General features: G+C 55.7%; 3 protein-coding genes across 3 annotated transcripts; all 3 read left to right on the top strand.

Moving 5' to 3' along the window:
* The first annotated feature begins 38 nt into the window (after positions 1-38).
* Positions 39-10,077, top strand: DOHH (deoxyhypusine hydroxylase). The gene is made up of 5 exons (XM_031003867.3): positions 39-492; positions 4,141-4,486; positions 6,927-7,003; positions 8,540-8,777; positions 9,228-10,077. The coding sequence occupies exons 2-5, from the start codon at positions 4,213-4,215 to the stop codon at positions 9,545-9,547; spliced, it is 909 nt and encodes a 302-aa protein (XP_030859727.2). The 5' UTR covers positions 39-492; positions 4,141-4,212; the 3' UTR covers positions 9,548-10,077.
* Positions 10,078-17,560: 7,483 nt separating this feature from the next.
* Positions 17,561-18,914, top strand: SMIM44 (small integral membrane protein 44). The gene is made up of 2 exons (XM_055371297.1): positions 17,561-17,800; positions 17,951-18,914. Exons 1-2 carry the CDS (start codon positions 17,599-17,601, stop codon positions 18,196-18,198), a joined length of 450 nt encoding a protein of 149 aa, XP_055227272.1. The 5' UTR covers positions 17,561-17,598; the 3' UTR covers positions 18,199-18,914.
* Positions 18,915-20,481: 1,567 nt separating this feature from the next.
* SMIM24 (small integral membrane protein 24) lies at positions 20,482-27,834 on the top strand. Its single transcript, XM_031003866.3, has 4 exons — positions 20,482-20,615; positions 22,317-22,428; positions 22,767-22,826; positions 26,823-27,834. The coding sequence occupies exons 1-4, from the start codon at positions 20,549-20,551 to the stop codon at positions 26,974-26,976; spliced, it is 393 nt and encodes a 130-aa protein (XP_030859726.1). The 5' UTR covers positions 20,482-20,548; the 3' UTR covers positions 26,977-27,834.

The following is a 27,834-nucleotide window of genomic DNA, read 5'->3' as shown; positions in this document are numbered from 1 at the left end:
TTTCTTCCTTTTTTTATTCCTCACATATTTAAGGTTCCAGCTCCCTGAGCCCATTGGCCAACACCTCTGGAGTCTGACCACGCCTAGAAACACTGCGCATGCTCCGTCGCTAGCCAGCCCGGGCTGGGCGCTGAATCGGCACAAACCAGTCTCACTTCTTGTACCGCAGTGGGGAGGTTGGAGAGAATTTTTTCCCATGAAAGGGCATACGTTGCCCGTCCCCTTCCCCGAAGAATACATTAGGAATACTGTTCCTGTGTTTGCATGAGCTGTGGCACCAGCACCGACTCAGCCTTCCGGGCCTCCCTCCTGCACGGGAGCCTCTCACTAGGTCTCCCCCGCGGCTGCGCTGGTGCCGTCCGGCACGGTCACGTGGGCGAGAAAATGGCGGCCCCCAGACCGCACTGCGAGCGTCGCGACAGGTGAAGCGGTGGTGGCAGAGGCGCCTGCGGGTACTGGCCGGGCCGACGGGCCCTGAGTCTCCAGAGCTCGGTGAGGCGTCCCGGAGGCGGCGATCACGGTGTGGGGCCCGGGTCTGGCGGGCGGTGGCACCGGGAGCGCCTCGTTAGGGAATCCGCTCTCAGGGATTCGTTGACTGTGGATGGGGCGGGTTAAGGGGTCTCGAGTCCCGGCGTTCTCTTTCCTCTGGGATTTTTTACATGAAAGAGTGCCCACCTCACGTCCTGAAGCTCCTATGTCGTACGGTTGGGTCTCGATGGTCCCCAGTGCCCTGCCAGCTCGCACAGGCCTGCCCTCTGGTTTCTGATGACCCGTCTTTAAAGGTGTCACTCTCCTTTGATGGTCACCTGTGCTTAGGTGGCTACACTGCCCTCGTCAAGCCCAGGCAGCCTTGCTGACGCCACTGTTCACCAGAGAGGGCTGCCAGCATGCCATAGCCTGCCTGTCTTGAGATGAAGCATCCGCCAGGTTCTCAACCGATCTGGAGGAAAGAGAGGGGTCCCTTCTCCCCTTGGCTGTGTTCTTTCATCCTAAGTCATTCAACAAAGCGTTGGTGGTTTAGAGCCCGACTCTGGAGCCAGACTTCCTGGATTCCTAACTCTTCACGCTGCTCCCAAGCAAGTTCCCAAGCACAGTCCCAAACTGTGCCTCAGTTTCCTCACCTGTAAAATGGGGACAATCTTAGTAACTACCTCACAGGGTAGTGATGTAGATCGAATGAATTAATGAATGTAAAGAGCATGGAGTGCCTGGCGCGTAGCAAATGCTACATAAGTGTCAGCTGCTATTGTCACGGTTATCGTTTTTATTTTATTAATTTATTTTGAGACAGGGTCTTGCTTTGTCGCTCAGTCTGGAATGCAATGGCACGATCTCGGCTCACTGCAACCTCCGCCTCTCGAGTTCAGGCGATTCTCCTACCTCAGCCTCCCGAGTAGCTGGGATTACAGGCGCCCACCACCACGCCCAGCTAATTTTTGTATTTTTAGTAGAGATGGAGTTTCACCATGTTGGTCAGCTGGTCTCGAACTCCTGAACTCAGATGGTCTGTCCATCTCGGCCTCCCAAAGTGCTGGGATTACAGGCGTGAGCCACCGCGCCCCGCCGGTTATTGTTTTTATTGAGGCCCTACTGCGTGCAGGTCATTGCACTAAGTGCTGGGAATACAACAGTGACCAAGATAGACTCCGTCCCAGCCTTCAGAGTTCTATTCTAATGAGGGATAAGACCAATCACAAGCAACTAAACCGATACTTTCCAATATGATATCTAGGAGTCTTAGGCGCCATGGAGAAAAATAAAGCTGAATAAGGGAAAAGAGATGGAAGAGTAACATTGTCCATTGTGATCAGGGAAGGCTTCCATGAGGAAGTGACGTTGGAGACCCAGGAAAGCAAGAGGATGAGCACGGGTGTTCCTGGACCAAACTGAGGGTCGGGCTGCTATTTCTCATGGTCCAATAACGAGATGCAGATTAACTGGGGAGGAAGAGAGTTTTTATTTCTGTAACCGGTTACAGGGAGAAGGCCTGGAATATATCGCCAGACCAACTCAAAATGACAAAGTTTTCCAGAGCTCATATACCCTCTAAGCTCTACATCTACATGTAACTGAGCATCCATCTAAAGACATAAGTGACTCACTTCTTTTAATCTATAACTAAGATCTGAATCCTGAAGACTCTCCTTTGGATCCTCAGTAAATTTACTTAATCTAAATGGGCCCAGGTGCTGGGGTGATCACCCTTATCTCATCTCCAGTGGGTCCAGGTGCTGGGGTGATCATCCTTATCTTGTCTCCTGCTAAATCATGGAGGTTTGGGGAGTTCTTCAGACACCCAGTAAAACTTGTTTAATCCTAAAGGGATCACATTAAGAATTCCTTCGTTATTGGCTGGGTGTGGTGGCTCAAGCCTGTAATTCCAGCAGTTTGGGAGGCTGAGGCGGGTGGATCACCTGAGGTTGGGAGTTCGAGACCAGCCTGACCAACATGGAGAAACCCTGTCTCTACTAAAAATACAAAATTAGCCAGGCATGGTGGTGCATGCCTATAATCCCAGATACTCGGGAGGCTGAGGCAGGAGAATCACTTGAACCCCGGAAGCATAGGTTGTGGTGAGCCAAGATAATGCCACTACACTCCAGCCTGGGCAAAAGAGCGAAACTCTGTCTCAAAAAAAAAAAAAAAAATTCCTTCATTATCTTGTCATGCCTTAAGGCCCAGGAAAGGCCTGGGCAAAACTCTTCGTGGGCTTTTGTTACATTCCAGCCTTTGTATGAGGGCACTGGCTCTTTTAGCTTTTAATGTTTAACTTAACCACTCAGTCAGTGCTGAAACATTTATGGAGGCCTGTGTTAGTGAGGCCTGGCCTGCTACGTGGGGACATCTAGGGAAGAATGTTCCTCATGGAGATCACAGCAAATGCAAAGGCCCTAGGGCTGCACTGGGCCTGGCGTGTTGGAGGAACAGCGAGGAGGCCTGTGTGGCTGGAGTGGAGCTAGAGAGGGAAGAGGTGATGGGAGACGGTCATGAAGGGCCTTTAGGACTGTCAAGTAGTTGAGTGAGGAGGCATAGGAGGATTTTAAGCAAGGGAGTGATATGGTCCAGTTTACATATTGAAAGTACTTCTGAATCTGTTATCTAAGCTGTGTAACAAAAATCCCCATAATGGCTGGGTGTAGTGGCTGATGCCTGTAATCCTAATGCTTTGGGAGGCTGAGGCAGGATGATCACTTGAGCCTGGGAGTTGGAGACCAGCCTGAGCAACATAGAAATGAGACCCCATCTCTACAAATAATAAAAAAAAAAATTAGCTGGGCATGCTGGTGTGTGCCTGTAGACACAGCCACTAGGAAGTCTGAGGCAGGAGGATCACTTGAGACTGGGAGTTCGAGGCTACAGTGAGCCGTGATCATGCTACCGTACTCCAGCCTGGCGACAGAACAAGATCCTGTCTCAAAAACAAACAAAAAAACGTACTTGGTTACCTTCAACAACAGTAAACAGTGTCGCACACAGTTGCTCTGGGCCTGGCTTAGCTGGCTGGCTCTGGGTCTGGCCTCTGGTAAGGCCTCAGTGGAGACGGTCTGGGGCTGCATCATCTGAAGGTTCGCTTGGGGCTGGACGAGCTGCTGCCAGCCCATTTCTCTCACATGGCTGTTGGTGGGAGGCCTCAGTTTTTTGCCACGTGGGCCCCTACAAAAGACTGCTTGAGCATCCTCACAACATGGTCACTGGCTTCCCCTAGAGAGAGAACAAGGATGAGACTGTTGTGCTTTTTATGCCCTAACCTTGCAAGTCTTGCTCTGTTCCATCTTCTTGGCATTCACATGGGTCAGCCCTGTTCAGAGTGGGAGGGGACTATGTAAAGCCTTGAATATTGGGTGGGGATTGCTGGGGCCATTTTGGGGGTCAGCTGTCCCTCTAGCTGCTGTGTGGAGAGCAGACAGTGGAGGTCATTTCTGATAGGCCTATAGGCGAGAGGCAGTGCAGAGACTGAGGCCCAGAGAGGGAAAGCAACTTACAGAAGGCTGCACAGCTAGTAGGGAGGTTGGAGCTGAGCTTTCAGCATAGATGCTCAGGTTGGTCAGTGGGTGGGAAGTTGCCCCACCCAGGTCCTAGGAACAGACAACGCACTGGTGAAGGGGGCTTCTAACCTGGGCTCTCATTTTTCTGCCACAGGTTGTTACATCCCTGCGTCCCCAGGTTTAGCCTGAGCAGGGTTGTGGAAGGCCGGGACCCATCGATAGCACGATGGTGACGGATCAGGAGGTGGATGCCATCGGGCAGACGCTGGTGGACCCCAGGCAGCCCCTGCAGGCCCGCTTCCGGGCGCTGTTCACGCTGCGCGGGCTCGGCGACCCAGGCGCCATTGCCTGGATCAGCCAGGCCTTTGGTGACGATTCCGCCCTGCTCAAGCACGAGCTGGCCTACTGCCTGGGCCAGATGCAGGATGCCCGCGCCATCCCCGTGCTGGTGGACGTACTGCAAGACACCCGTCAGGAGCCCATGGTGCGCCATGAAGCAGGTGAGCACCTGTCTGTGTCCCGGGCACCTGCTCCCTCCTGCCTCACTTCTTCATGACCCCACGTGTCCCCGTCCTCACTCAGGTGATAAATATCAGGGTGGTCAACTGCCCCATAAAGCACCAGATAGTAAATACCTGCAGCTCTGCAGCCAGACAGCAACTCAATAAAGCCAGCGTAGGTCATCTGTCACCAAATGGCTAAGGCTGTGTGCCCAGACAACCTCAACTGGGCAGGGGGCGGTGGCTCAGGCCTGTAATCTTAGCACTTTGGGAGGCCCAGGAAGGTGGATCATTTGAACTCAGGAGTTCAAGACCATCCTGGGCAACATGGCAAAACCCTGTCTCTAGAAAAAATACAAAAATTAGCCAGGCATGGTGGCATGCACCTGTAGTCGCAGCCACTTGGGAGGCTGAGGCAGGAGAATCGCTGGAGCCTGGGAAGTCAAGGTTGCAGTGAGCCATGATCGCGCCACCGCACTCCAGCCTGGGCAACAGAGTGAGATCCTGTCTGTGAAAAAACAAAAAACAAACTTCATTTGTAAATGCTGAGATTTGAATTTCATATAAATTCCACCCATCAGGAAGTACTATCCCTTTGATTTTTTGTTTTAAACCATTTATTTGTTTGTTTTGAGTCAGAGTCTCGCTCTGTCGCCCAGGCTGGGGTACTGTGGTGCCGTCTTGGCTCACTGCAACCTCTGCCTCCCGGGTTCAAGTGATTCTCCTGCCTTAGCCTCCCAAGTAGCTAGCGTTACAGGTGTGTGCCACCATGCCTGGGTAATTTTTGTATTTTTAGTAGAGATGGGTTTTGCCATGTTGGCCAGGCTGGCCTTGAACTCCTGGCCTCAAGTGATCCACCTGCCTCGGCCTCCCAAAGTGCTGGGATTACAGGCGTGAGCCATCGCGCCCAGGCTTAAACCCTTAAAAGTGTTTTAAAAACCATTCTTTGCTCATATAAAAACAAGCGACAAGCCATAGATCCCCAATCCCTAATGTATATTAGATTTACTCCACTCATTGGACAGACATTTAGTGAGCACCTACTGTATGCCAGGCTCTGTCATGTATGTAAGAGACAAAACAGTGACAATACAGATACAAGCCGGGCATCGTGGCTCACGCCTGTGGTCCCAGCTACTCAGGAGGCTGAGGCAGGAGGATTACTTGAGCCAGGGAGGTTGAGGCTGCAGTTAGCCATGATCACGCCACTGCACTCCAGCCTGGGCAACAGAGTAAGACCCTGTCTCAAAAAAATGGACTGTTCAGGTCGGGTGCATTGGCTCACGCCTGTAATCCCAGCACTTTGGGAGGCTGAGGTGGGTGGATCACCTGAGGTCAGGAGCTCAAGACTAGCCTGGCCAACATGGTGAAACCCCGTCTCAACTAAAAATACAAAAAAAGTAGCTGGGTGTGGTGGCCAGCGCCTGTAATCCCAGCTACTTTGGGAGGCTGAGGCAGGAGAATCACTTGAACCCAGGAGGCGGAGTTTGCCGTGAGTGGAGATTGCGCCATTGTGCTCTAGCCTGGGTCACAAGAGCGAAGGTCTTAAAAAAAAAAAAAAAAAAAAGGACTGTTGTAGCGAGGGACCTAGACAGCAAAGGAGACCAGTGAGGCAGGTAGTTGGTGCGTCTGTGCCACTGGGACTGTGTTTCTGTAACCAGTGAGCTCATTTGCAATTAGCGCGTGGGAGGTGCCTGACACAGAGCGTGTGTTGGCGCATACAGGACTTTTCCCGGCAGAGGGAGCCTGCCAGGCAGGTGCACAAACGCAAACCGCAACCTTCAGGAAAGGCAAAAGCCACCAGCTCAGCTGCCTCACAGGCAGGGCCCTGGAGCTCGATTCTGAGAAAATTCAAGGAACATCTGCACCCAGGGCTCTACGGGGAGCCACCGCCAGCCTTGCTCCGACCTGGGCTTACGACGCCTGCACTTGCGCCTGTACCCGAACCCACCTAAGTGTAGCCCCAGTGGCCCCAAATTCTGGAGTCTCCAGCCGGCAGGCCCGGCCTGTTTTGGGCATTTTTTGTTGTTGTTTTTTTGAGACAGGGTCTCACTCTGTCGCCCATGCTGGAGTACAATGGTGTGATCATAGCTCACTGCACCCCCGACCTCCTGGGTTCTTGGAGCTGCTTGTCAGCTGTGATCCCGAGTTGTAGGGATATACTTGTCTCCCTGTCTCATGGTACGGGCCGGGATGGGGTCCATTTTGCTCTGAGCGGCAGCCGGGTGCGGTTCCAGGCAGTGCCTTGCTCTGGGGAGGGGATGCTGATTGGTCCAGCGGGGAGCCTGTACCCACTGCTGCTCCAATCAGCCGTGGACAGAGGCGGGGCTTCCCCACAGGGGCAGAGCCCTGGGAGGGGTGTCCTCCGGTCCCAGAGGTAGCCGGGCATTTTCCACACATCCACCCCACCAACATGAGCTCTCCGGCTGCTTCTTCCCAGGGGAGGCCCTGGGGGCCATCGGGGACCCGGAAGTTCTGGAGCTCCTGAAGCAGTATTCCTCGGACCCCGTCATCGAGGTAACCAGGCCCCCGCTTGTCTCCCTGCCAGTCTCGGGTCCCTGGGAAGCCCTGCCCAGCCCTGCCCCAGCCCTGACCTGGAGCAGCCTCAGACCCTCCCCATCTCTGGTTGCCAGGGCGACCACTTGGCCAAGGATGCCCCAGGGATGAGGAAGGCGAGGGCGACAATCTGGACAGACACTTGCTGCGCCCCATTTGGCAAAACGGCGACAACCAGCTTTGCTCACCCGCTTCCATCCCGGGCCTTGAGCCCCTGAGCCGGCCTGACCCCCTTTCTCTGAACCCCCACGTCCAGTCCCTCTGCCAAGACCCCTCTGAACCCACCCAGTGCCCTCTACCTCAGATACCTTGTCCTGGCCCACCAGACCTCTTCAGAGATCTCCTGCCACCTTCCAACATTTCTTCTTCTTTTTTTTTTTTTTTGAGATGGAGTCTCGCTCTGTGCCCCAGGCTGGAGTGCAGTGGGCGCAATCTCGGCTCACTGCAAGCTCTGCTTCCCAGGTTCATGCTATTCTCCTGCCTCAGCCTCCAGAGTAGCTGGGACTACAGGCGCCTGCCACCACGCTCAGCAAATCTTTTTGTATTTTTAGTGGAGACGGGGTTTCACCATGTTAGCCAGGATGGTCTCGATCTCCTGACCTCGTGATCCACCTGCCTCGGCCTCCCAAAGTGCTGGGATTACAGGCGTGAGCCACCGTGCCCGGCCCAAAAATGAAACAAATTTTTATTTTATTACTTTTTTCTTTATAGAGATGAGGTCCCGCTCTGTCGCCCAGGCTGGTCTTGAACTCCTGGGCTCAAGCGATCCTCCTGCCTTGGTCTCCCTAACTGCTGGGATTAAGGGCATGAGCCACTTCGGCCGGCCCCATCATTCCTTTTTGTGGCTGAGTCACGTTCCGTGGTGTGGACGGCCCATGCCGTGTCCACTCACTGTGGCTGGATGCTTGAATTGTCTCTGCTTTTTAGCTGTTATGAGTTATGCCGCCATGGACATGCATGTTCCTTTCTCCCCTGCCACTTCTTGTCCACATCCCACCCCGACCCTCAGTCTCTCCTCCTCTGGGGCAGCCGGGGGTACGTGTGACACTCAATTCTGCTATTCTGTTCCATGCTTAAAGCTCTCATGATATCTCATCACCTTTAGGACAAAATCCCAAGCCCTTACAGTGGCCCGCAGGCCTTACCTAGTCAGGTGGGGCCGATCATGTTCCTTTGGCCCTCACCCCTCCCGCAGGGTCCTGCCTCAGGGCCTTTGCACCGCTGCTTCCCCATCCCCGGGTCTCCACCTGATTCCCTCCCTAAGCTGGCTTAGGTCTCTGCCTCCACATCACCTCCTCCCTGAGGCCCTCCCCAGCCCTCCAGTCCCCAGGTCACTCACAAGTCAGCCACCCCTGCTGGCTTACTTCCTGCCTGGAATGATGGGTTTGTCACCCTGCCAGTGTCTCTCTCCCCTGCTAAGCTGCCATCCCGGGGGGTGGGGAAGGGCCCCTGCGACCCCCCAGGGCCAACCCACTGCCTGATACCCCCTCCCCGCAGGTGGCCGAGACCTGCCAGCTGGCCGTGCGCAGGCTGGAGTGGCTGCAGCAGCATGGCGGGGAGCCGGCGGCGGGACCCTACCTCTCCGTGGACCCTGCCCCGCCGGCTGAGGAGCGTAACGTGGGGCGCCTGCGGGAGGCGCTGCTGGATGAGTCCCGGCCGCTCTTCGAGCGATACCGCGCCATGTTCGCCCTGCGCAACGCGGGAGGCGAGGAGGCCGCCCTGGCGCTGGCCGAGGGTGAGGAGGGGCTTCTGGGGTGGGGTTCTGGGCAGTGCCTCGCTGTGAGGTTCAGTGATGGCATCTGTGCAGTGGGGCCGCGGCCTGCCCCCGGGAACGGCATCCCGGGCCTGGCCCCAAGCATTTCCCATGGGGCCTGTTAAGAACCCGTGCAAGCGTCCCTCTTGGTCCCCATAGCTCCCAGCTTTTCCCGCCCCCATAGCTGCGGTCAGTTCCCCTGGGCAGCCCTAATCACTGGGGCTGGGGGCAGGGGTGTCTTCAAGATAGAACACCCCAGGTTGGGCGTGGTGGCTCACGCCTGTCGTCGCAGCACTTTGGGAGGCCGGGATGGGAAGATCGCCAGGACTTTGTGACCTGCCTGGGCAAGATAGCAAGACCCCATGTCTTCGAAAAGGCAGAGTTCCCCTTCCCACCCCTCCTGGCCCCAGCGAGTGTCCCTCTCCCCTGCAGGTCTGCACTGTGGGAGCGCCCTCTTCCGCCACGAGGTCGGCTACGTCCTGGGACAGCTGCAGCACGAGGCGGCGGTGCCCCAGCTGGCAGCCGCCCTGGCCCGATGCGCGGAGAACCCCATGGTGCGGCACGAGTGCGCAGAGGCCCTGGGCGCCATCGCCCGGCCCGCCTGCCTGGCCGCGCTGCAGGCTCACGTGGACGACCCAGAGCGCGTGGTGCGTGAGAGCTGCGAGGTGGCTCTGGACATGTATGAGCACGAGACCGGGCGGGCCTTCCAGTACGCGGACGGCCTGGAGCAGCTGCGCGGGGCCCCCTCCTAGGGCCCCACCCTCACCCGGAGCTCCCTGAGGACTCTTGAGGGCCGCTCCTCCCCCGCAGAGCTTTGGCATCTAAACCGGGTGTGTGTGAATCGGTGTCATCGCTTGTGTCTTGCTGGGCGCACGGTTGCTGTCCCCCTCCTCCGTCTGGGACCGAGGAGCTGCCGTTGTTCTGTGACTCCCTGAGTCTCCTGACTGCTCCTCGGGGCCTGGCGCAGGGCTGTAGCGTGGAAGTTTCCAGGCTTGGGGTGGGACTCTGCGGGAGGCTCTGGGATGCCCGGCTCAGGACAGGGGAGGATCGCGAGGGAAGCCAGGGGCAGAGCTGGGGCTCTGGGAAGAGGCTGGCGTTATGGTGGCTTCAGCTTCACTAGGAATGGGGCACAGGGTCTGGGGGCCTCTGACTCCCCCACCCTGAGGCCTGGGTAGGGACAGGGTGGTGGTCCCTGAGTGGGTCAGGTAGGGCACAGGGGCCAGGGAGGGACAAGCAGACCTCAGAGCGCTGCGCAGATGGAATATTAAATTATTTTTGCCAAGCACTGACTCCTCTGAGTGTGTTGGGTGAGGGGAGGGAGGGAGGGGTGGCATTGACTCCTCTGAGTGTGTTGGGTCAGGGGAGCATGGGAGGGAGGGAGGGGTGGCATTGACTCCTCTGAGTGTGTTGGGTGAGGGGAGGGAGGGGTGGGGGCTTTCAGGGAACGTTCCCTGAGAGTGTGTGGCATCTGGGAGAGGGGGCGGGGAGACGGTTGTATCCGCAGCCGTTGGCTCTAGGATCTGTCCTGCCGCTGACATTGAGCCACCAGTAGCGACAGGCAGGCCTGCACCTGTTTTATGTGCGGTTACCTGGTCAGATCTGCCCAGCCAGCTCCCTCCAAGGGGGCTCTGGGGAAACAGCCCTCCAGCCTGGCCCTTCCCGGACCCCCATCTTCCCCCAGCTCCTGTTGTGGGTGCAGTGGAAGGGGTTCTGTGGTCCAGCTGAGAGCCCAGACACGGCTTCCTCCGCCGGCTCCCGCAGCCCTTCCATGTGTGGCTGGGGACAGCCCACTTACCTCTCTGTAAAATGGGCATAGCGGTAGAATCTCAGGTGCAGAGCTCCTGGTCTGCAGCCAGAGAGGCCAAAACCAGAAGACAGGAGGCAAAAGGCGACGGGAACCGACTATCCACTGAGCCGTGTTCTCCACCGGAGCACTGGATCCTGACCCGGGGCATCAGTTTAGCTTGTCATGGGGTGGGGGGTGGGAGTGTGCAGCTGGCATCTAGTCAGGTAGTCGGGAGAGGCCAGGGATGCTGGAAGATACTCTCCAGCACTTGGTCCCCACAACAGAGAATGATCCGGCCCCAAATGAGTGCAGAGGTTGAGAAACCTGCCTGGAAGTCACATGTTTGATTATAGGTTTTTAATTTTAATTTATCTTATTATTTTTGTTGAGATGGAATTTCACTCTTATTACCCAGGCTGGAGTGCAATGGCGTGATCTCGGCTCACTGCAACCTCTGCCTGCCGGGCTCAAGCACTTCTCCTGCCTCAGCTTAACAAGTAACTGGGATTACAGGCATGCACCATCATGCCCAGCTAAATTTTTTGTTTGTTTGTTTGTTTGTTTGTTTGTTTTGAGATGGAGTCTTGCTCTGTTGCCCAGGCTGGAGTGCAGTGGCGCGATCTCCACTCACTGCAAGCTCCGCCTCCCAGGTTCACGCCATTCTCCTGCCTCAGCCTCCCGAGTAGCTGGGACTACAGGCGCACGCTGCCACGCCCGGCTAATTTTTTGTATTTTTAGTAGAAACGGGGTTTCACTGTGTTAGCCAGGATGGTCTCGATCTCCTGACCTCGTGATCCGCCCGCCTCGGCCTCCCAAAGTGCTGGGATTACAGGTGTGAGCCACCGCACCTGGCCTGTTTGTATTTTTTAGTAGAGACAGGCTTTCACCATGTTGGTCAGGCTGGTCTCAAATTCCTGACCTCAGGTGATCCACCCTCCTCGGCTTCCCAAAGTGCTGAGATTACAGGCATGAGCCACCACACCCAGCCTTTTTTTTTCCCTCCCCCCGAGATGGAGTCTTGCTGTGTCACCCAGGCTGGAGTGCATTGGCGTGATCTCAGCTCACTGCAACCTCTGCCTCCCGGGTTCAAGTGATTCTCCTGCCTCAGCCTCCCAAGTAGCTGGGATTACAGGCACGTGCCACCATGCATGCCCAGCTAATTTTTGTATTCTTAATAGAGATGGGGTTTCACCATGTTGGCCAGGCTGGTCTTGAACTCTTGACCTTGTGATCAGCCTGCCTTGGCCTCCCAAAGTGCTGAGATTACAGACATGAGCCACTGCGCTTGGCTCACTTTTTTTTTTTTAAAATGGAGAGGGTCTCTGTCTCCCAGGCTGTAGTACAGTGGCTGATCACTGCAGCTTACTGCAGCCTCGACCTCCTGGGCTCAAGCGATCCTCCTATCTTGGCCTCCCAAGCAGTTGGGACCTCAGGTTTGCCCCACTGTGCCTGAGTAATATTTGTATTTTTTGTAGAGACGGGGTCTCAGTATGTTTTGTTCTGTGTTGAGACAGGGTCTCACTCTGTTGCCCAGGCTGGAGTGCGGTGGTGCAATCTCAGCTCATTGCAACCTCTGCCTCCCAGGTTTAAGCAATTCTTGTGCCTCAGCCTGCTGAGTAGCTGGGACTACAGGCACGTGCCTCCATGCCTGGCGGATTTTTGTATTTTTAGTAGAGACAGGGTTTCACCATGTTAGCCAGGCTGGTCTTGAACTCCTGGCCTCAAATGATCTGCCCTCCTCAGCCTCCCAAAGTGCTGGGATTATAGACATGAGCCACGTGCCTGGCCATCTTGTTTATGTTTTAGAGACAGAGTGTTGCTCTATTGCCCAGGCTGGAAAGCAGTGGCTCGATCTAAGCTCACTGCAACTTCTGTCTCCCAGGCTCAAGTGATCCTCCCACCTCAGCCTCCTGAGCAGCCAACATCCATTCTACTATGGTTCCCTGGGGCTCTCTCTCTTGCGATCTGTTCTCTCTGTCACTTTCTTGTTGGCCTCCAACCTCCCTCATCCTCACTCAGCTGACGACCTTGCTTTCGGCTTCAGTGAAAAAATCAAGCAGACCTTCCGCGCACCCCACCAACAGCTGTGCCCGCCTGCCTGTCCCCGTGCCGTGCATGCTGCCTCCCCTCCTGCCCGCTAACGCTGGCTGATGAACTGTTGGTTCTGCTAGCCAAGACTTACCTAAGATCCTTATGGCTGTGCGACAGATTACTCCAAACTTAGCAGCTTCAAACAGCTGGACTTGGGTCAAATCGTGTCCCCCGAAAAGGCTTGTCCAGGTGGTAACCCCTGGTACCCATGAATGTGACCTGATTTGGAAATAGAGTCTTTGCAGGTGTTGTTAAGGATCTCAGCATGAGATCATCCTGGATTTAGGGTAGACCCTAAATCCAATGACCAGTGTCCTTACAGAGACAGAAAAGTGGACCTGAGTGCAGTGGCACATGCCTATAGTCCCAGCTACTCTAGAGGCCAAGGCAGGATCGCTTATGCCCAGGAGTTCAAGACCAGCCTGGGCACCATAGTGAGACCCCCATCTCTTTAATTAAAAAAAAAAAAAAAAAGACAAGGCCGGATGCGGTGGCTCACACCTGTAATCCCAGCACTTTGGGAGGTCAAGGCAGGTAGATCACCTGAGGTCAGGAGTTCGAGACCAGCCTGGACAACATGGTGAAACCCCATCTCTACTGAAAATACAAAAATTAGCTGGGTGTGGTGGTGCATGCCTGTAATCCCAGCTACTCAGGAGGCTGAGGCAGGAGAATCACTTGAACCCAAGAGGCAGAGGTTGCAGTGAGCCAAAATCACGTGCCATTGCACTCCAGCCTGGGTGACAAGAGCAAGACTCCATCTTGAATAAAGAAGACAAGAAAACCCCCAGAGATAGAGGAAAGAAGACAGATACCTTTCCTGTGGGTCACGGGTCTGGGAGCAGCAAGCGTATCTGGATGTTTCTGGCTTTGGGTGTTTCATGAAGTTGCAATCAAGCTGTCGGCCAGGGCTGCCTCATCTGAAGGCTCAACTGGGGCCAAAGGAGCCACTTCCAAGGTGGCACCTTCCAATGCGACATTGGCTGCCTGAGCCACCTCTTTTGCTCACCAACTCCTGGTCCTTCTCATCAACTCACAGCCATTACTTCAGCCCTTCCCCCTTTTCTCTCCTGCCTCCTTGGTTTCCTCTCTTTACCCATCAGCACAAACCAGTTGTAATGTTTTTAAAACAACAAGAAAAAGCTGGGCACAGTGGCTCACACCTGTAATCCCGGCATTTTGTGAGGCTGAGGCAGGTAGGTCACTTGAGGTCAGGAGTTGGAGACCAGCCTGTCCAACATGGTGAAATCCTGTCTCTGCTAAAAATACAGACATTAACTGGGCATGGTGGCACATGCTTGTAGTCCCAGCTACCTGGAAGGCTGAGGTATGAGAATTGCTTAAACCTGGGAAGTGGAAGTTGCAATGAGCCAAGATGGCCCCACTGCACTCCAGCCTGGGCAACAGAGGGAGACGGGGTCTTAAAACGACACCAACACCACCAACAACAGCAAAACAAAACCCTGGAAAGTAGTCCCAGCTACTTGGGAGGCTGAAGCAGGAGAACCACTTGAACCCGGGAGGCAGAGGTTGCAGTGAGGAGATCATACCACTGCACTCCAGTCTGGGTGACACAGCGAGACTCTGTCTCAAAAACAAACAAAAATATAAAAAGCCACCCTCACCGGGCGCAGTGGCTCACGCCTATAATCCCAGCACTTTGGGAGGCTGAGGTGGATGGATCAAGAGGTCAGGAGATCGAGACCATCCTGGCTAACACAGTGAAACCCCGTCTCTACTAAAAGTACAAAAAAAAAATTAGCCGGGCGTGGTGGCGGGCGCCTGTAGTCCCAGCTACTTGGGAAGCTGAAGCAGGAGAATGGCATGAACCCGGGAGGCAGAGCTTGCAGTGAGCCGAGATCGCGCCACTGCACTCCAGTCTGGGCGACAGAGAGACTCTGTCTCAAAATAAAATAAAATAATAAATAAAATAAATAAAAAAATAAGCCACCCCCTTTTTTGTAGAGACAAGATCTAGCTGTGTCACCTAGGCTGGAGTACAGTGGCACAATCTTAGCTCACTTCAGCCTCCAGCTCCTAGGCTTAAGCAATCTTCCTGCCTCAGCCTCTCAAGTCCCTGGGACTACAGACACGAGCCACCACCTGGCAAGGGTCACACTTTTTTTTGTTTGAGTCTCGCTCTGTTGCCCAAGCTGGAGTGTAGTGGTGGGATCTCGGCTCATTGCAACCTCCGCCTCCCGGGTTCAAGCGATTCTCCTGCCTCAGCCTCCCGAGTAGCTGGGATTATAGGCGCATGTCACCACGCCTGGCTAATTTTTGTATTTTAGTAGAGATGGGGTTTCACCATGTTGGTCAGGCTGGTCTTGAACTCCTGATCTCATGCTCAGCGTTCCTCAGCCTTCCAAAGTGCTGGGATCACAGGCGTGAGCCACCACGCCCCCCTGGGAAGGCTCACACTTCTACACATTGTTGAATTTCCTCCTCCCAACGCCCCAGGAAACTTTACCCACCCCATTGTAGAGAGAAGCCAGGGAACCCTGGGGAGCCAAGGTCATGCTGTGATGGGCAGAGCTGGGATTTGAACCCAGGTCTTCCTCACCACCACCTACTACTGCCTTGTCCTGGCTCCCTGGCCCCTGGCTACTTGGAATTCCTTGTGTTTCTCCCCAGGTTTCTCCTCTGCAATGTTCCTAACTCAGGAAATGGCAACACCTTCATTGCAGGCATTTAGTCTAAAAACAGGTTTGTTTAATGAGAAATCGATCCCAAGGCTGGGTGCGGTGGCACATGCCTGTAATCCCAGCACTTTGTGAGGCTGAGGCAGGAGGATCGCTTGAGCCCAGGAGTTAAAAAGCAGCCTGGGCAACATAGTGAGACCCTGTTCCTATAAAAAAAAAAAATACAGAAAATTAGGTAGGTGTGGTGGCACAGACCTGTAGTCCCAGCTACTCAGGAGGCTGAGGCAGGAGGATCGCTTGAGCCTGGGCAGTCAAGGCTGCAGTGAGCCAGGATCCCACCACTGCACCACTGCACTCCAGCTTGGGTGACAGAGAAAGGCCCTGTCTCAAAAAAAAAAAAAAAATGTCCATCTCAAATCTGCCTACTTTCCTTCCACTAGGACCAGCTCAGTCCCCTCCTGGCTCCTCCTCTGTCCCCCATAGTATGTTCCCCCCAAAGCAGCCACCAGGGGGCACCTGTGAGCACCTGGGTCCGGACCTGTCCCTCCTCTGCCCACAGCCCTCCATGGCTCCCACATTCCTCAGGGTCTAGGCCGAAGTCTTCCTCACAGTCTACACGGCCCTGCAGGACCTGCCCTGACAGCTCCCCATCCTCCCCTCCCCTCCACTTCCGCGGCTCACTCTGCTCCAGCCACACCGGCCTCCTCACTGTTCCTCCAACACGCCAGGCACAGTCCTGCCCCAGGGCCTTTGCAGGGGCTGTGCCCTCTGCTTGGAACTCTCTTTCCCCTGGATCTCCCATGGCTGGTTCCCTTTTTCCTCCAGGTCTTTGCTCAAATGTCACCTCCTCAGTGATGCCTTGGCAGCCCTATTTTTTTTTTTTTTTTCTTGAGATAGTCTCACTCTGTCACCCAGGTTGTAGTACAGGGGTGCAATCATAGCTCACTGCAGCCTTGAACTCCTGGGCTCAAGCAATCCTCCTGCCTCAGCCTCCTGAGTAGCTAGGACTACAGGCACGCACCACGCCTGGCTAGTTTTTAAAGTTTTTGTAGAGATGCAGTCTTGCTATGTTGCCCAGGGAGGTCTTGAACTCCTGGCTCAAGTGATCCTCTTGCCTCAGCCTCCCAAAGTGCTGGGACTATAGGCGTGAGCCACGGCGCCCAGCCACACCTCCCTTTCTAACCTAATATATCATTTACTCTAAGGTTATGTTTCTTTCTTAGCATCCATCTCACTCCCTGAAATGTCAGGTTTTGGTCTTTCTTTTTTTTTTTTTTTTGATACGGAGTTTCGCTTTGTTGCCCAGGCTGGAGTGCAGTGGGATGATCTCGGCTCACTGCAACCTCCACCTCCCAGGTTCAAGCGATTCTCCTGCCTCAGCCTCCCAAGTAGCTGGGAACTACAGGCGCCCGCCACCATGCCCAGCTAGGTTTTGCATTTTTAGTAGAGACAGGGTTTCACCATTTTGGCCGGGCTGGTCTCAAACTCCTGTCTCAAGTGATCCGCCCACCTCGGCCTTCCAAAGTGCTGGGATTATAGGCGTGAACTGCTGTGCCCGGCCTGGTCTTTCTTACTCATAGCTGTGTCCCAGCACCTAAGAGAGTGCCCAGCCATAGTCGCTGCTCAATACATATTCGATGAATGAATGAAGAGCCAGGCACGGTGGCGAGGACCTGTAGTTCCTGCTACTTGGGAGACTGAGGCAGGAGGATCGCTTGAGCCCAGGAGGTTGAGGGTGCAGTGAGCTATGATCGCGTCACTGCACTCCAGCACTCAGGGCGACAGAGCGAGACCCTGTCTCAAAAATAATAATAATATTAGCCAGGCGTAGTGGCGGGCACCTGTAATCCCAGCTACTCCGGAGGCTGAGGTGGGAGAATCACTTGCACCCGGGAGGCAGAGGTTGCAGTGAGCTGAGATTTCGCCTTTGCACTCTAGCCTGGGTGACAAGAGTGAAACTCCGTCTCAAAAAAAATTAAATAAAATAAAATAATAAGAATTAAAAAGATGAATGAATGAAGAGAGTGAGCTGGCCATGAGGAAATCTGGGCAGGGGGTTCCTGGGAGAAGGAAGCGCAGGTGTGGAGGCCCCGAGGTGGGGACGGCTGGGCAGAGTCGTGGCAGGAGCTGAGCAGGTAGGTTGCGGGTGGGCGGAAGTGATTTACAATGTGATTAACCCAGGCAGATGGTGGCCGTGGGGCAGCCGCCCAATCCTCTTAGCTCAAAGCCCCTTAATACTTCCGCTGTGTGGGTCACCTCCGGGCCTCCCCTGTGCCGGGCGGACACCATGCCGGGGCTGGCGGCCGAGGGGGAGGCCGAGGGCTGGAGCCCGTCCCCGCCGCTGTACGAGGAGTACCGGCCGCCGCCCCTGGACAGCATCCACCTGCCCAGGTACGTGCTGTACCTGCTGCTGGCCGCGCTGGTGGTGGTGGCCGTCGCCTACGCCATCGTCGGGCACCTCATCAAAGACCTCGCGCACGACCTGGCCGGTGAGCTGCCCCCACCGAAACCCAGCTGGGGCTGATGCTGGGTCACCCTGGGTGGGTGGTCAGGGGATCCAAGGGCTTCTCCTAGCTGAGGAGGGGACAGAGGAGGGTGGCTGGGGCCGGGGAGTTGCCTCACCAGCTCCCTTGCCGCAGACTGGGCGTTTGGCCCGAAGCCAGACCAGGAGGCCGCACCCCGGGAGCTGCGCCCCAGCCTGACCGGCGAGGACTTGGAGGGGCTGGACCTGCAGCTGGCCCTGGCCTGGCAGGGCGAGGAGGACGCCGGCGGGGGTGGGGAGGGAGCCCCCTCTGAACCCCCGCCTCCCCCGGAGCCCCGCAGACCCTCCATTGCCTTCAAGGACCCCCCATCCCGAAGCTCCTTCTGGAAGCTGATGGCAACTTGAATCCTGAATCCGGGTTCCGGACGCTTTGGCAGTCGTGTAGACAGAACTTACGCGCGCCGGAGCCCTTTCTGCAAACCCTGAGCTGCCCGGTCGCAGCGGATGGCTTTCTCCTTCCCAGCAGACGGGTTTCTTTTTCCCAGCCGGCAGGTTCCGGGGGTTGGACGCTGGCGACTTTCACATACGCAGAGCCTGCCCGGCTCAGCCTCAGCCAAGCCGTCAGCAAACTGTGAATTAGAAACACTAGGGCGATTTAAAACGTTGTAATATTATCGGCCAGCCTTACCGAGTGCTTAGCGTGTACCTGCTGCTGTGCAGAGCAGGCTTTTTCTATGCAGTATCTCATTTAATCCTCCGAGGTAGGACTGATCGCCCCCACTTAACAGATGGGGAAACCGAGGCACGCAGTGATGAAGTGGCTTCACCGAGGTCTCAGAGCACAGAGTGCTTTTCTCAGAAAAAGGCCAGGCAACTGACTGACTTTGGAGGGCCGGATCTCCAAGGCGGGTCCTGCCCCCACCACCTCTGCTGGGCTCCCCTAGCTCCAAATCTTCTCCAGCCCCCACCTCGGCTGCTGGGTCTGCTTGTCTCTGGGGGGTGGTCCTGACTTCCTAATCAGATCGAGAGCTCCCAGACAGCACCAAGGCCTCCTTCCCTTCCAAGCCCTGCACAAGACGGGATACACAGTCAGAGTTTAATAGATGCCTGCCTGGCTGGTTCAAGCAGACCTGTGGCCGTCCTGGGGCTGGGATGTGTGAGCCCCATCCTGCTGAGTGGCCAGTCTGCTCAGCGGTCATCCGCAGACCTCTGGAAGAGAGGAAGTGACAGCGACTCAGCAGGCTCTCCATAAACACCTGTGCGATGACGCTGGGCCTTCCTACCACTCGTCTGGGCCATGGCTGCTCCCGTGTCAGCTGGGGTGGTGTCCCCCTTCGCCCGGGCAGGGCCCACTATCTAATCAGCCGAGGGACCAAGGTTGAGGACAGGAGAGCCTGGAGCCTGAGTCATCAGCCCTCCCGGGCATCCCCACGTGAGAGCGTCCCAGTTTGCAGGTGGACCACGGGCATGTGGCCTCTGCACACCTTCCCTGTCCCTGTGTGCGCCCATGGCTGCTTGTGGGTCCTCAGGAGCCAAGAGCCTGGGCGAGGCAGGATAAGCTGGGGGCGAGGCAGACCTGGCTTCAAATCCCAGGTCAGACGGGCTGCGTGACCTTGACTTTCCTGGGCACAATGAGACCGGCACCATTTCGTGGGGTGTTAAGAAAAGGAAATGCGATCTGTGAAATTGCCGAGCACGGAGCCTCATGTGTACTCTGAGAGCACAAAAGGTGACTCTCAAATCTGCTTTTAGAGACAAGGTCTTGTTCTGTTGCCCAGGCTGGAGTGCAGTGGTGCAGTCGTAGCTCACTGCAGCCTCGAACTCCTGGGCTCAAGCGATCCTCTCACCTCAGTCTCTTTGAGTAGCTGGGACTACAGGTGCAGGCCACCATGCTCAGCTAAGTTTTACATTTTTTATTTTAGAGACAGGAAGAGGTTGGTCTGGAACTCCTGGCCTCAAGCGATTCTCCCGCCTTAGCCTCCCAGAGTGCTGGGATTACAGGCGTGAGACACTGTACCCAGCCTTGGTAACTCTTTGTATTTCTATTTTTTTTTATTTCTTTTGAGACAGGGTCTTCCTCTGTCACCAGGCTGGAGTGCGGTGGTGCGACCATAACTGGCTGCAGCCTCAAACTCCTGGGCTCAAGTGATCCTCCCACTTAAGCACACCCTAGTAGCTGGGACTGCAGGTGCCCGCCGCGCCTGGCTAATTTTTCTATTTTTGTAGAGATAGGGCTTGACTGAGTTGCCCAGGTTGGGCTCAAGGATCCGCCCGCGTTGGCCTCTCAATGTAGTGGGATTACAGGTGTGAGGCACTGGGTGGGCGCACCCTTCTTAAGATATTCCAGTTGTATTTGTGAGTTCCCCCTGTGTCCAGAATGGCAGGGGGCCTGGGCCGGGACAGGAGGTCGCAGCCATCTCAGCTCAGCCCCTGCAGCAGGGATCACAAAGGGGGTGGCCCTGAGGCTGATGGTCCCCAGGGCAGGGTGCAGGGAGGAGGGACTCCCTCAGTTAATTGTTACACAGGTCCAGAGTCTGGCCTTCCGGAGGGAGAGCGATGGGGCAGGAGCTGGCAGGGGAGGGGCAGGATGCCCAACCAGGTGGTGCCAGGGGCGGGCCCCGCTCCCAGGTCTCATGCATCCCCCGCCCCGGGACCGCCTGTGCCTTATCACGGGGAGGCAGGGCCTCGCCCACACCAAACCTGTGGACGCTGACCCGGGACCGCCGCTGGCTGGCTGCTGGCTCACTCGACCGTCATGGAGACCCTGGGGGCCCTTCTGGTGCTGGAGTTTCTTCTCCTCTCCCCGGTGGAGGCCCAGCAGGGTAGGTGCAGGGTGGCGGGAGGGGGCGTCGCGGGATGGGGGAGTTGGTCAGGTGATCACCATCTCCCAATTTTCCATGGTGAGAAAAAGGAGAGGGGGCAGGAGGAAAAGGAAGAGTGGCCTGGAGGCCCTTCTCAACCCCCGCAGTACCGCCCGGCCTCCCCCTCGCTGGGCTCTGCCCTCCTCTGTAAGGGACCCCCCACCGCCCACCTGAGCCTTTCCCCTCTCCAGCCCTTCTGAGCACACCTGGCTGAACCCCCCCCTTGAGCTCGGCCCCACTCTGAGCTCGGGCCTCCTTTACAAGCCCCTCCCCATCTGAATCCCCTCTTTCGTGAACCACTCCTTCTCACTCCTCCTCCTTTATAAACCCCTCCCCGAGCCCCTCCTCCTCTATAAGCCCCTCCCCTCTGAGCTCCTCCTTTATAAGCCCCTCCTCCTCTGTAAACCCCTCCCCTCTGAGCTCCTCCTCCTTTATAAGCCCCTCTCCCTCTGAGCCCCCTAGTTCACAAGCCCCTCCCCATCTGAGCCCCTTCCTCCTTTGTAAGCACCTCCTTCTCACTCTCCTTCCTTTATAAACCCCTCCCCGAGTCCCTCCTCCTCTGTAAGCCCCTCCCCTCTGAGCTCCTCCTCCTTTATAAGCCCCTCTCCCTCTGAGCCCCCTAGTTCACAAGCCCCTCCCCATCTGAGCCCCTTCCTCCTTTGTAAGCACCTCCTTCTCACTCTCCTTCCTTTATAAACCCCTCCCCGAGTCCCTCCTCCTCTGTAAGCCCCTCCCCTCTGAGCTCCTCCTTCTTTACAAGCCCCTCCCCCTGAGCCTCTGACTCCTCTGTAAGCCCCTCCCCGCTGAGCTCCTTCTCCTTTATAAGCCCCTCCCCCTGAGCCTCTGCCTCCTCTACAAGCCCCTCCCACTCTGAGCCCCCTAGTTCACAAGCCCCTCCCCATCTGAGCCTCTTCCTCCTCTGTAAGCCCCTCCTTCTCACTCATCCTTTATAGACCCCTCCCTGAGCCCCTCCTCTGTTGTAAGCCCCTCCCCTCTGAGCTCCTCCTTTATAAGACCCTCCTCCTGAGCCTCTGCCGCCTTTATAAGCCCCTCCCACTCTGAGACCCTCTCCCCTATAAGCATCTCCCCTCTGAGCTCCTCCTTTATAAGCCCCTCCCTCTAAGCCTCTGCCTCCTTTTATAAGCTCCCCCCAACAGCTCCTCTGTTGTAAGCCCCAACCCCCCAGACTCTTCTTTATAAGCCCTCCCCATCTGAGCCCCCTCCTCCTTCATAAGCCCCTCCTCTGAGCTTGTTCTCCTTTATAAACCCCACCCCTGAGCCACTCCTTTGTCATAAGCCCCGCCCCTCTGAGGTCTTCCTTTATAAGCCCCTCCCCATGAGCCTCTGCCTGCATTATAAGCCCCGCCCCTTCTGAGCCCTCCTGATTTGTAAACTCCGTCCCCTCTAAGCCCCCCTTCTTTTATAAGCCCCTCCCCTCTCTGGGCCCCCAGGCTCCCTCCCACTCTGGTAAGGTACCCTCCCCCTCTCTAAACCCTCCCGACCCCCCTACGCCATCCAGGTCTCTGAAGCTCCGTCCCTTTCCAATACCCCCTCTGTCGGAGCACCCCCAATGACCTTCTCTCTCTCCTTGCTAGGGTGGTGGGGGAAGGGGGTCTTCTGACCTTTCCTTCCTCTGAGTCGAACCTCCCCAACTTCCTGCAGCCACGGAGCATCGCCTGAAGCCGTGGCTGGTGGGCCTGGCTGCGGTAGTCGGCTTCCTGTTCATCGTCTATTTGGTCTTGCTGGCCAACCGCCTCTGGTGTTCCAAGGCCAGGTGGGTGCCCGCCCCCACCCCGCTGCCCCCAAAGCCCTGCCCCCACCCCCAGCTTCCCAACCCTCTCTGGCACCCCCATCACCAGCCTCGAAGTCCGAAGGTCTCCCATTTCCCTGCTGCTCCTCCAACCTCTACTCTCAGAGCCCAGATCCCGGGCTTGCACCCGCCCCTCTCCCCAAGACAACCAGCCAGGCAGCCCAGCCCTCCTTGCGTCCTAGGGTTCATGAGCCCCGGCTGGGAGGTTGGGACAGAGGCTGAGGCTGTCACACCGCTTCCTTCCCTTTACCGCCCCCTTTCTCCTCTCCCGCCCCCTTCCACCTTTCCCTTTATCTCTGCAGGGCTGAGGACGAGGAGGAGACCACGTTCAGAATGGAGTCCAACCTATACCAGGACCAGAGGTACTATGCGTGCGGATGCTGGGGGTCTGTGTGAGCCCCTCCTCGGGGTGGGGGAACGGGTGTGCGCAGATGACCTTGCTGTCCTGAATCCTTCAAACACATTCCTGCCCTGGGATCTTCACCTTTCCTGTATCTTCTGGCAGCTCCTTCTCCTCCTCCAGTCCCTAGTCAGGGGTTTCCAGCCTGGCCACCAGCCTTCCTGACACTGTCCCCAGCCCCAAGTCTGATTCATGCTTATCACCAGTGGAACTGTCTTAGTTGTTCACTAATTTTGAGACATTATGTGGTGCCTTCCAGTTGTGTAGGCAACTTAGCTTTGGTCCTGGCTGTGTCCTCATACCCAGCATTGGGCCTGGAACACAGGAGGTGCTTAATAAATACCTGTTGAAGAAGACTGTGGTGTAGGATTGTGCAGGTGTCTGTACAAGGCCTAGGTATGGGCGACCCACCTGGACTCAGTGCCTTCTATGGCTCTGACTGCCTCCCAACCTGAGGATTCCCACAGAGGACTCAGGGATGCAGACCTCCATCTTCCATCCACCCATCACCCACTCATCCACCCACTCACCCATTCACCCACTCACCCATTCACCCACTCACCCACCATCCATCCATCACCCACCATCCATCCATCACCCACCATCCATCCATCCATCACCCACCCATCCACCCACTCACCCATCCACCCACTCACCCATTCACCCACTCACCCACCATCCATCCATCCATCATCCACTCATCCACCCACTCACCCATTCACCCACTCACCCATCCACCCACTCACCCATTCACCCACTCACCCATCCATCCATCACCCACCATCCATCCATCACCCACCATCCATCCATCCATCACCCACCCATCCACCCACTCACCCATCCACCCACTCACCCATTCACCCACTCACCTATCCACCCACTCACCCATCCACCCACTCACCCATCCATCCATCACCCATTCACCCACTCACCCATCTACCCACTCACCCATCCACCCACTCACCCATTCACCCACTCACCTATCCACCCACTCACCCATCCACCCACTCACCCATCCATCCATCACCCATTCACCCACTCACCCATCTACCCACTCACCCATCCACCCACTCACCCATCCACCCACTCACCCATCCATCCATCATCCACCATCCATCCATCCATCATCCATCCATCCATCATCCATTCACCCACTCACCCATCCACCCACTCACCCACCATCCATCCATCCATCATCCACTCATCCACCCACTCACCCATTCACCCACTCACCCATCCACCCACTCACCCATCCACCCACTCACCCATCCATCCATCACCCATTCACCCACTCACCCATCTACCCACTCACCCATCCACCCACTCACCCATCCATCCATCACCCATTCACCCACTCACCCATCTACCCACTCACCCATCCACCCACTCACCCATCCACCCACTCACCCATCCATCCATCATCCATCATCCATCCATCCATCATCCATTCATCACCCATCTGTTCACTCACCCAGCTGCCCACCCACCCATCTATTCACCTACCACTTATCCACCCACTCACCCATCCATTCATCACCCCCCATCCATTCATCACCCATCCACCCATCACCTACCCATCCACCCACCCACCATCCATCCACCCACCATCTGTCTATCATCCATCCATCCATCCATCCATCCATCCATCCACTCACCCATCCCCCCACCCATCCATTCACCAACCCGTCCACCCACTCACCCATCCATTCATCACTCATCCATCCATCACCCACCCCCATCCATTCATCACCTACCCATCCACCCACCCACCATCCATCCACCGGCCATCCATCATCCATCCATCCATCCATCCATCCATCCATCCATCACCCATCTATTCACTCACCCACCCCCCGACCTATCCATTCACCAATCCATCCACCCACTCACCCATCCACCCACCCACTCATCTGTTCACACACCCATCCATCTACCCACCCATCTATCCATCAGCCATCCATTCACCATCCATCCACCCACCCATCTATTCATCCACTCATCAATCCATCATCCATCCACCCACCCACCCATCCACCCATCCACCCATCCATCCATCCATCCATCCATCCATCCATCCATCCATCCATCACCTATCCATCCATCACCCATATATTCACTCATTCATCCACCCACACAGCCATCCATCCACCTACCCATTTATCCATCCATCCATCCGTCCATCCATCCATCCATCCATCCATCCATCCATCCATCCATCCATCCAGGGCTGGGGGCTCTGTCTTGGGCAAAGGCTTGGGGACAGGAGTAGGAGAGTGGGAGCTGGGAGGTGACCAGCCTGGCTGGGAGAGTCTCAGCTGAGTCCAAGATGTGCCTGAGGGAGAGGACCTGAGTGGTGGCTTTGTCTAAGACCTGGCTCAGCCCCAGTAAAATATGATTCCTACTCCCAGGATGTACTGGGGGATCTGGATCCCACCTGTGCACCTGTACCTGTAGCTTCCTTTCTGTCTTGTTCAATCCTCCATCCATCCACCCAACCATCCACTTGTACATCCATCTATCAGTCTGCCCGTGCAGTCCTCACCCTCCAACCACCCATCCATCAGTCCACCTACCCATTAGCCCATTGATCTGTCCACTCACTGATACACGCACCCACCCACCTATGCGTCCATCGAACTATGCAGTCTTCACTCTCCAACTGTCCATCCATCAGTCTATCTATCCATTAGCTCATTGATCCATCCACCCACCTACAGTCTCATTCATCCTCCATCTACCTATCCATTGGTATGTCATTCTCTTCTTCCTCCAATTCATCCATTCATCTACTTATTAATCTGTCCCTCCCTCCATGCAACCATCAATTCACCCAACTGCTTATCTACTCATCCATCCATCCACCTATACATTCATTCATTGATCTATACATCCATCTATACTCCCATCCACCCATTCTCCATTCTGCATAACCCCATCCACTGATCCATCAGTCTCTCCTTCCTGCAATGTATTCATTTATCTTCCAATTCATTTATTCAACCTCCATGCAGCAGTCCATTCATGTAACTACTTATCTACTCATCCATCCACCCACACATCCATCCATTCATCCACCAACCCATTCATTCATCCATCCACCCATCCATCTATCATCCATGCATCCACCATCCATCAATCACCCAGCCATCATCCGCCCACCCACACACTCACTCATCCATTCATTCGCCAACTCAGTCACCCATCTGTTCACCCACCCATTCATTAATTCATCCACCCGCTCATCCATCCATTCATCCACCCATTCACTTATCCACCCACCCACCCATTCATCTGTCTACTCATCCATTCATCATCCATCTATCCACCCACCATCCGTCCACCCACCCACTATCCACCCACCCATCCACCCACCCACCCATTCATCTGTCTACTCATCCATTCATCATCCATCTATCCACCCACCCACCCATCCATCCATCCTTCCAACCACTCACCCACCTAGCCATCCACCCATTCATCCAGTCATCCATACCCCCATCCATCATCCGTCCACCCACCCACTATCCACCCACCCGTCCATCTATTCCCTAACTTCTTTACACACCTACCCACCTATCCATCCATCCATGGAGCAGTTGAGTCTTAGTTGCAATGATGATATGCAGTGTGAACCTCCATATCATCTGTCCAGCCACTGCACCCAGCCTCAAAAGCAGCCTCCTTCGCCAGGAGTAAACTGAGTCCCAAGAGGCAACAGGGACCCTTTGGCTTATGTCCATCCATCCATCCACCCATCCATCCCTCCATGGAGCAATTGAGTCTTAGTTGCTGTCTTTGTGAAATGGAAATCGTGAGGCTGCGTAGTTAGGGTTATTTTGAAGATTCACTGAGATACCGCTTGTAAAATACTCATCACATGGGCTGGCTCAAGTGAGTGGCCATTAAATAGGAGTGTCTCTGTTTCTTATTATGGTTTGGGGCCTTTGTATCCCTACAGTGAAGACAAGAGAGAGAAGAAAGAGGCCAAGGAGAAGGAAGAGAAGAGGAAGAAGGAGAAAAAGACAGCAAAGGAAGGAGAGAGCAACTTGGGACTGGATCTGGAGGAAAAAGAGCCCGGAGACCATGAGAGAGCAAAGAGCACAGTCATGTGAAGATTCCTGGCTGCCTCTTCCAGGCAGTCCCCCAGAGATGCCTCTTCTGCCCCCTAAAAGCAGTGCCCTGGACTTGAAGCCCGTGAAATGACTCCATCTGGGATTCAGAATACAGTGTTCTCAAGTGAAGAAGGCTCGGAACCCACCCCACCTCCCTCATTGGGGGCTCTCTGGGCAAACATGGTTTTCCTGCACCCCTCTTCCTGAGCTTGGTCCCTGCCTGGTGATTCTTCTTATACTCGGAGAGCATCCCTGGTTGAGGAGACACCCGCAATCCTCCACGATCTCATGGCTCCACCTGCTTCTCCCCACTGCCTGATTTCTTTTCTCTCTGCCTGATGTCTACTGAACAGAACTTCCCCTCTCCCATGCACCCACTGCCAGCTGAGAGCTGCTTCCCAATGGCCTGCATTAAAGCATTCGTAACAGCCCTTTGGAAGAGCTCCTGTCATCTCTTGGGACTCAGTTTACCTCTGGGGAAGGAGGCTGCTTTTGGGGCTGCGGGCGATGGCTGGGCAGATGATATGGAGGCTCAGGGTGCACAGGTGCCCAGACGCCCTGAGCAGATTAAACACTCCCCCGGCAATCTGGTTTTTTGCTGTCCTGAGCCCTGGACTTTGAGCCCTGAGCGCCGTCTCCAAGCAAATCTTTGCTCCTTCCCCCACCTCACTTTGTTTTGGGGCACGTGACTTTTTTCCTGGGAGCTGTATCTTGGAGGGTGGGGGTGCCCCAGGGCCCTGCAATATCTTGGAAAGGGACTAGCACTTCCTTTTCCCAGTTTCTGTTCTCCTGCTTCCCCTCACCTTCTCCAGGCCCTGGACCTTGCCCCGAACAATGACCATGTCTCTTTTATTTGAG

This window comes from Gorilla gorilla, chromosome 20, assembly GCF_029281585.2.
Source record: "Gorilla gorilla gorilla isolate KB3781 chromosome 20, NHGRI_mGorGor1-v2.1_pri, whole genome shotgun sequence".
Classification (NCBI taxonomy): Eukaryota; Metazoa; Chordata; class Mammalia; order Primates; family Hominidae; genus Gorilla; species Gorilla gorilla.
This window is presented reverse-complemented; position numbering and strand designations above follow the sequence as displayed.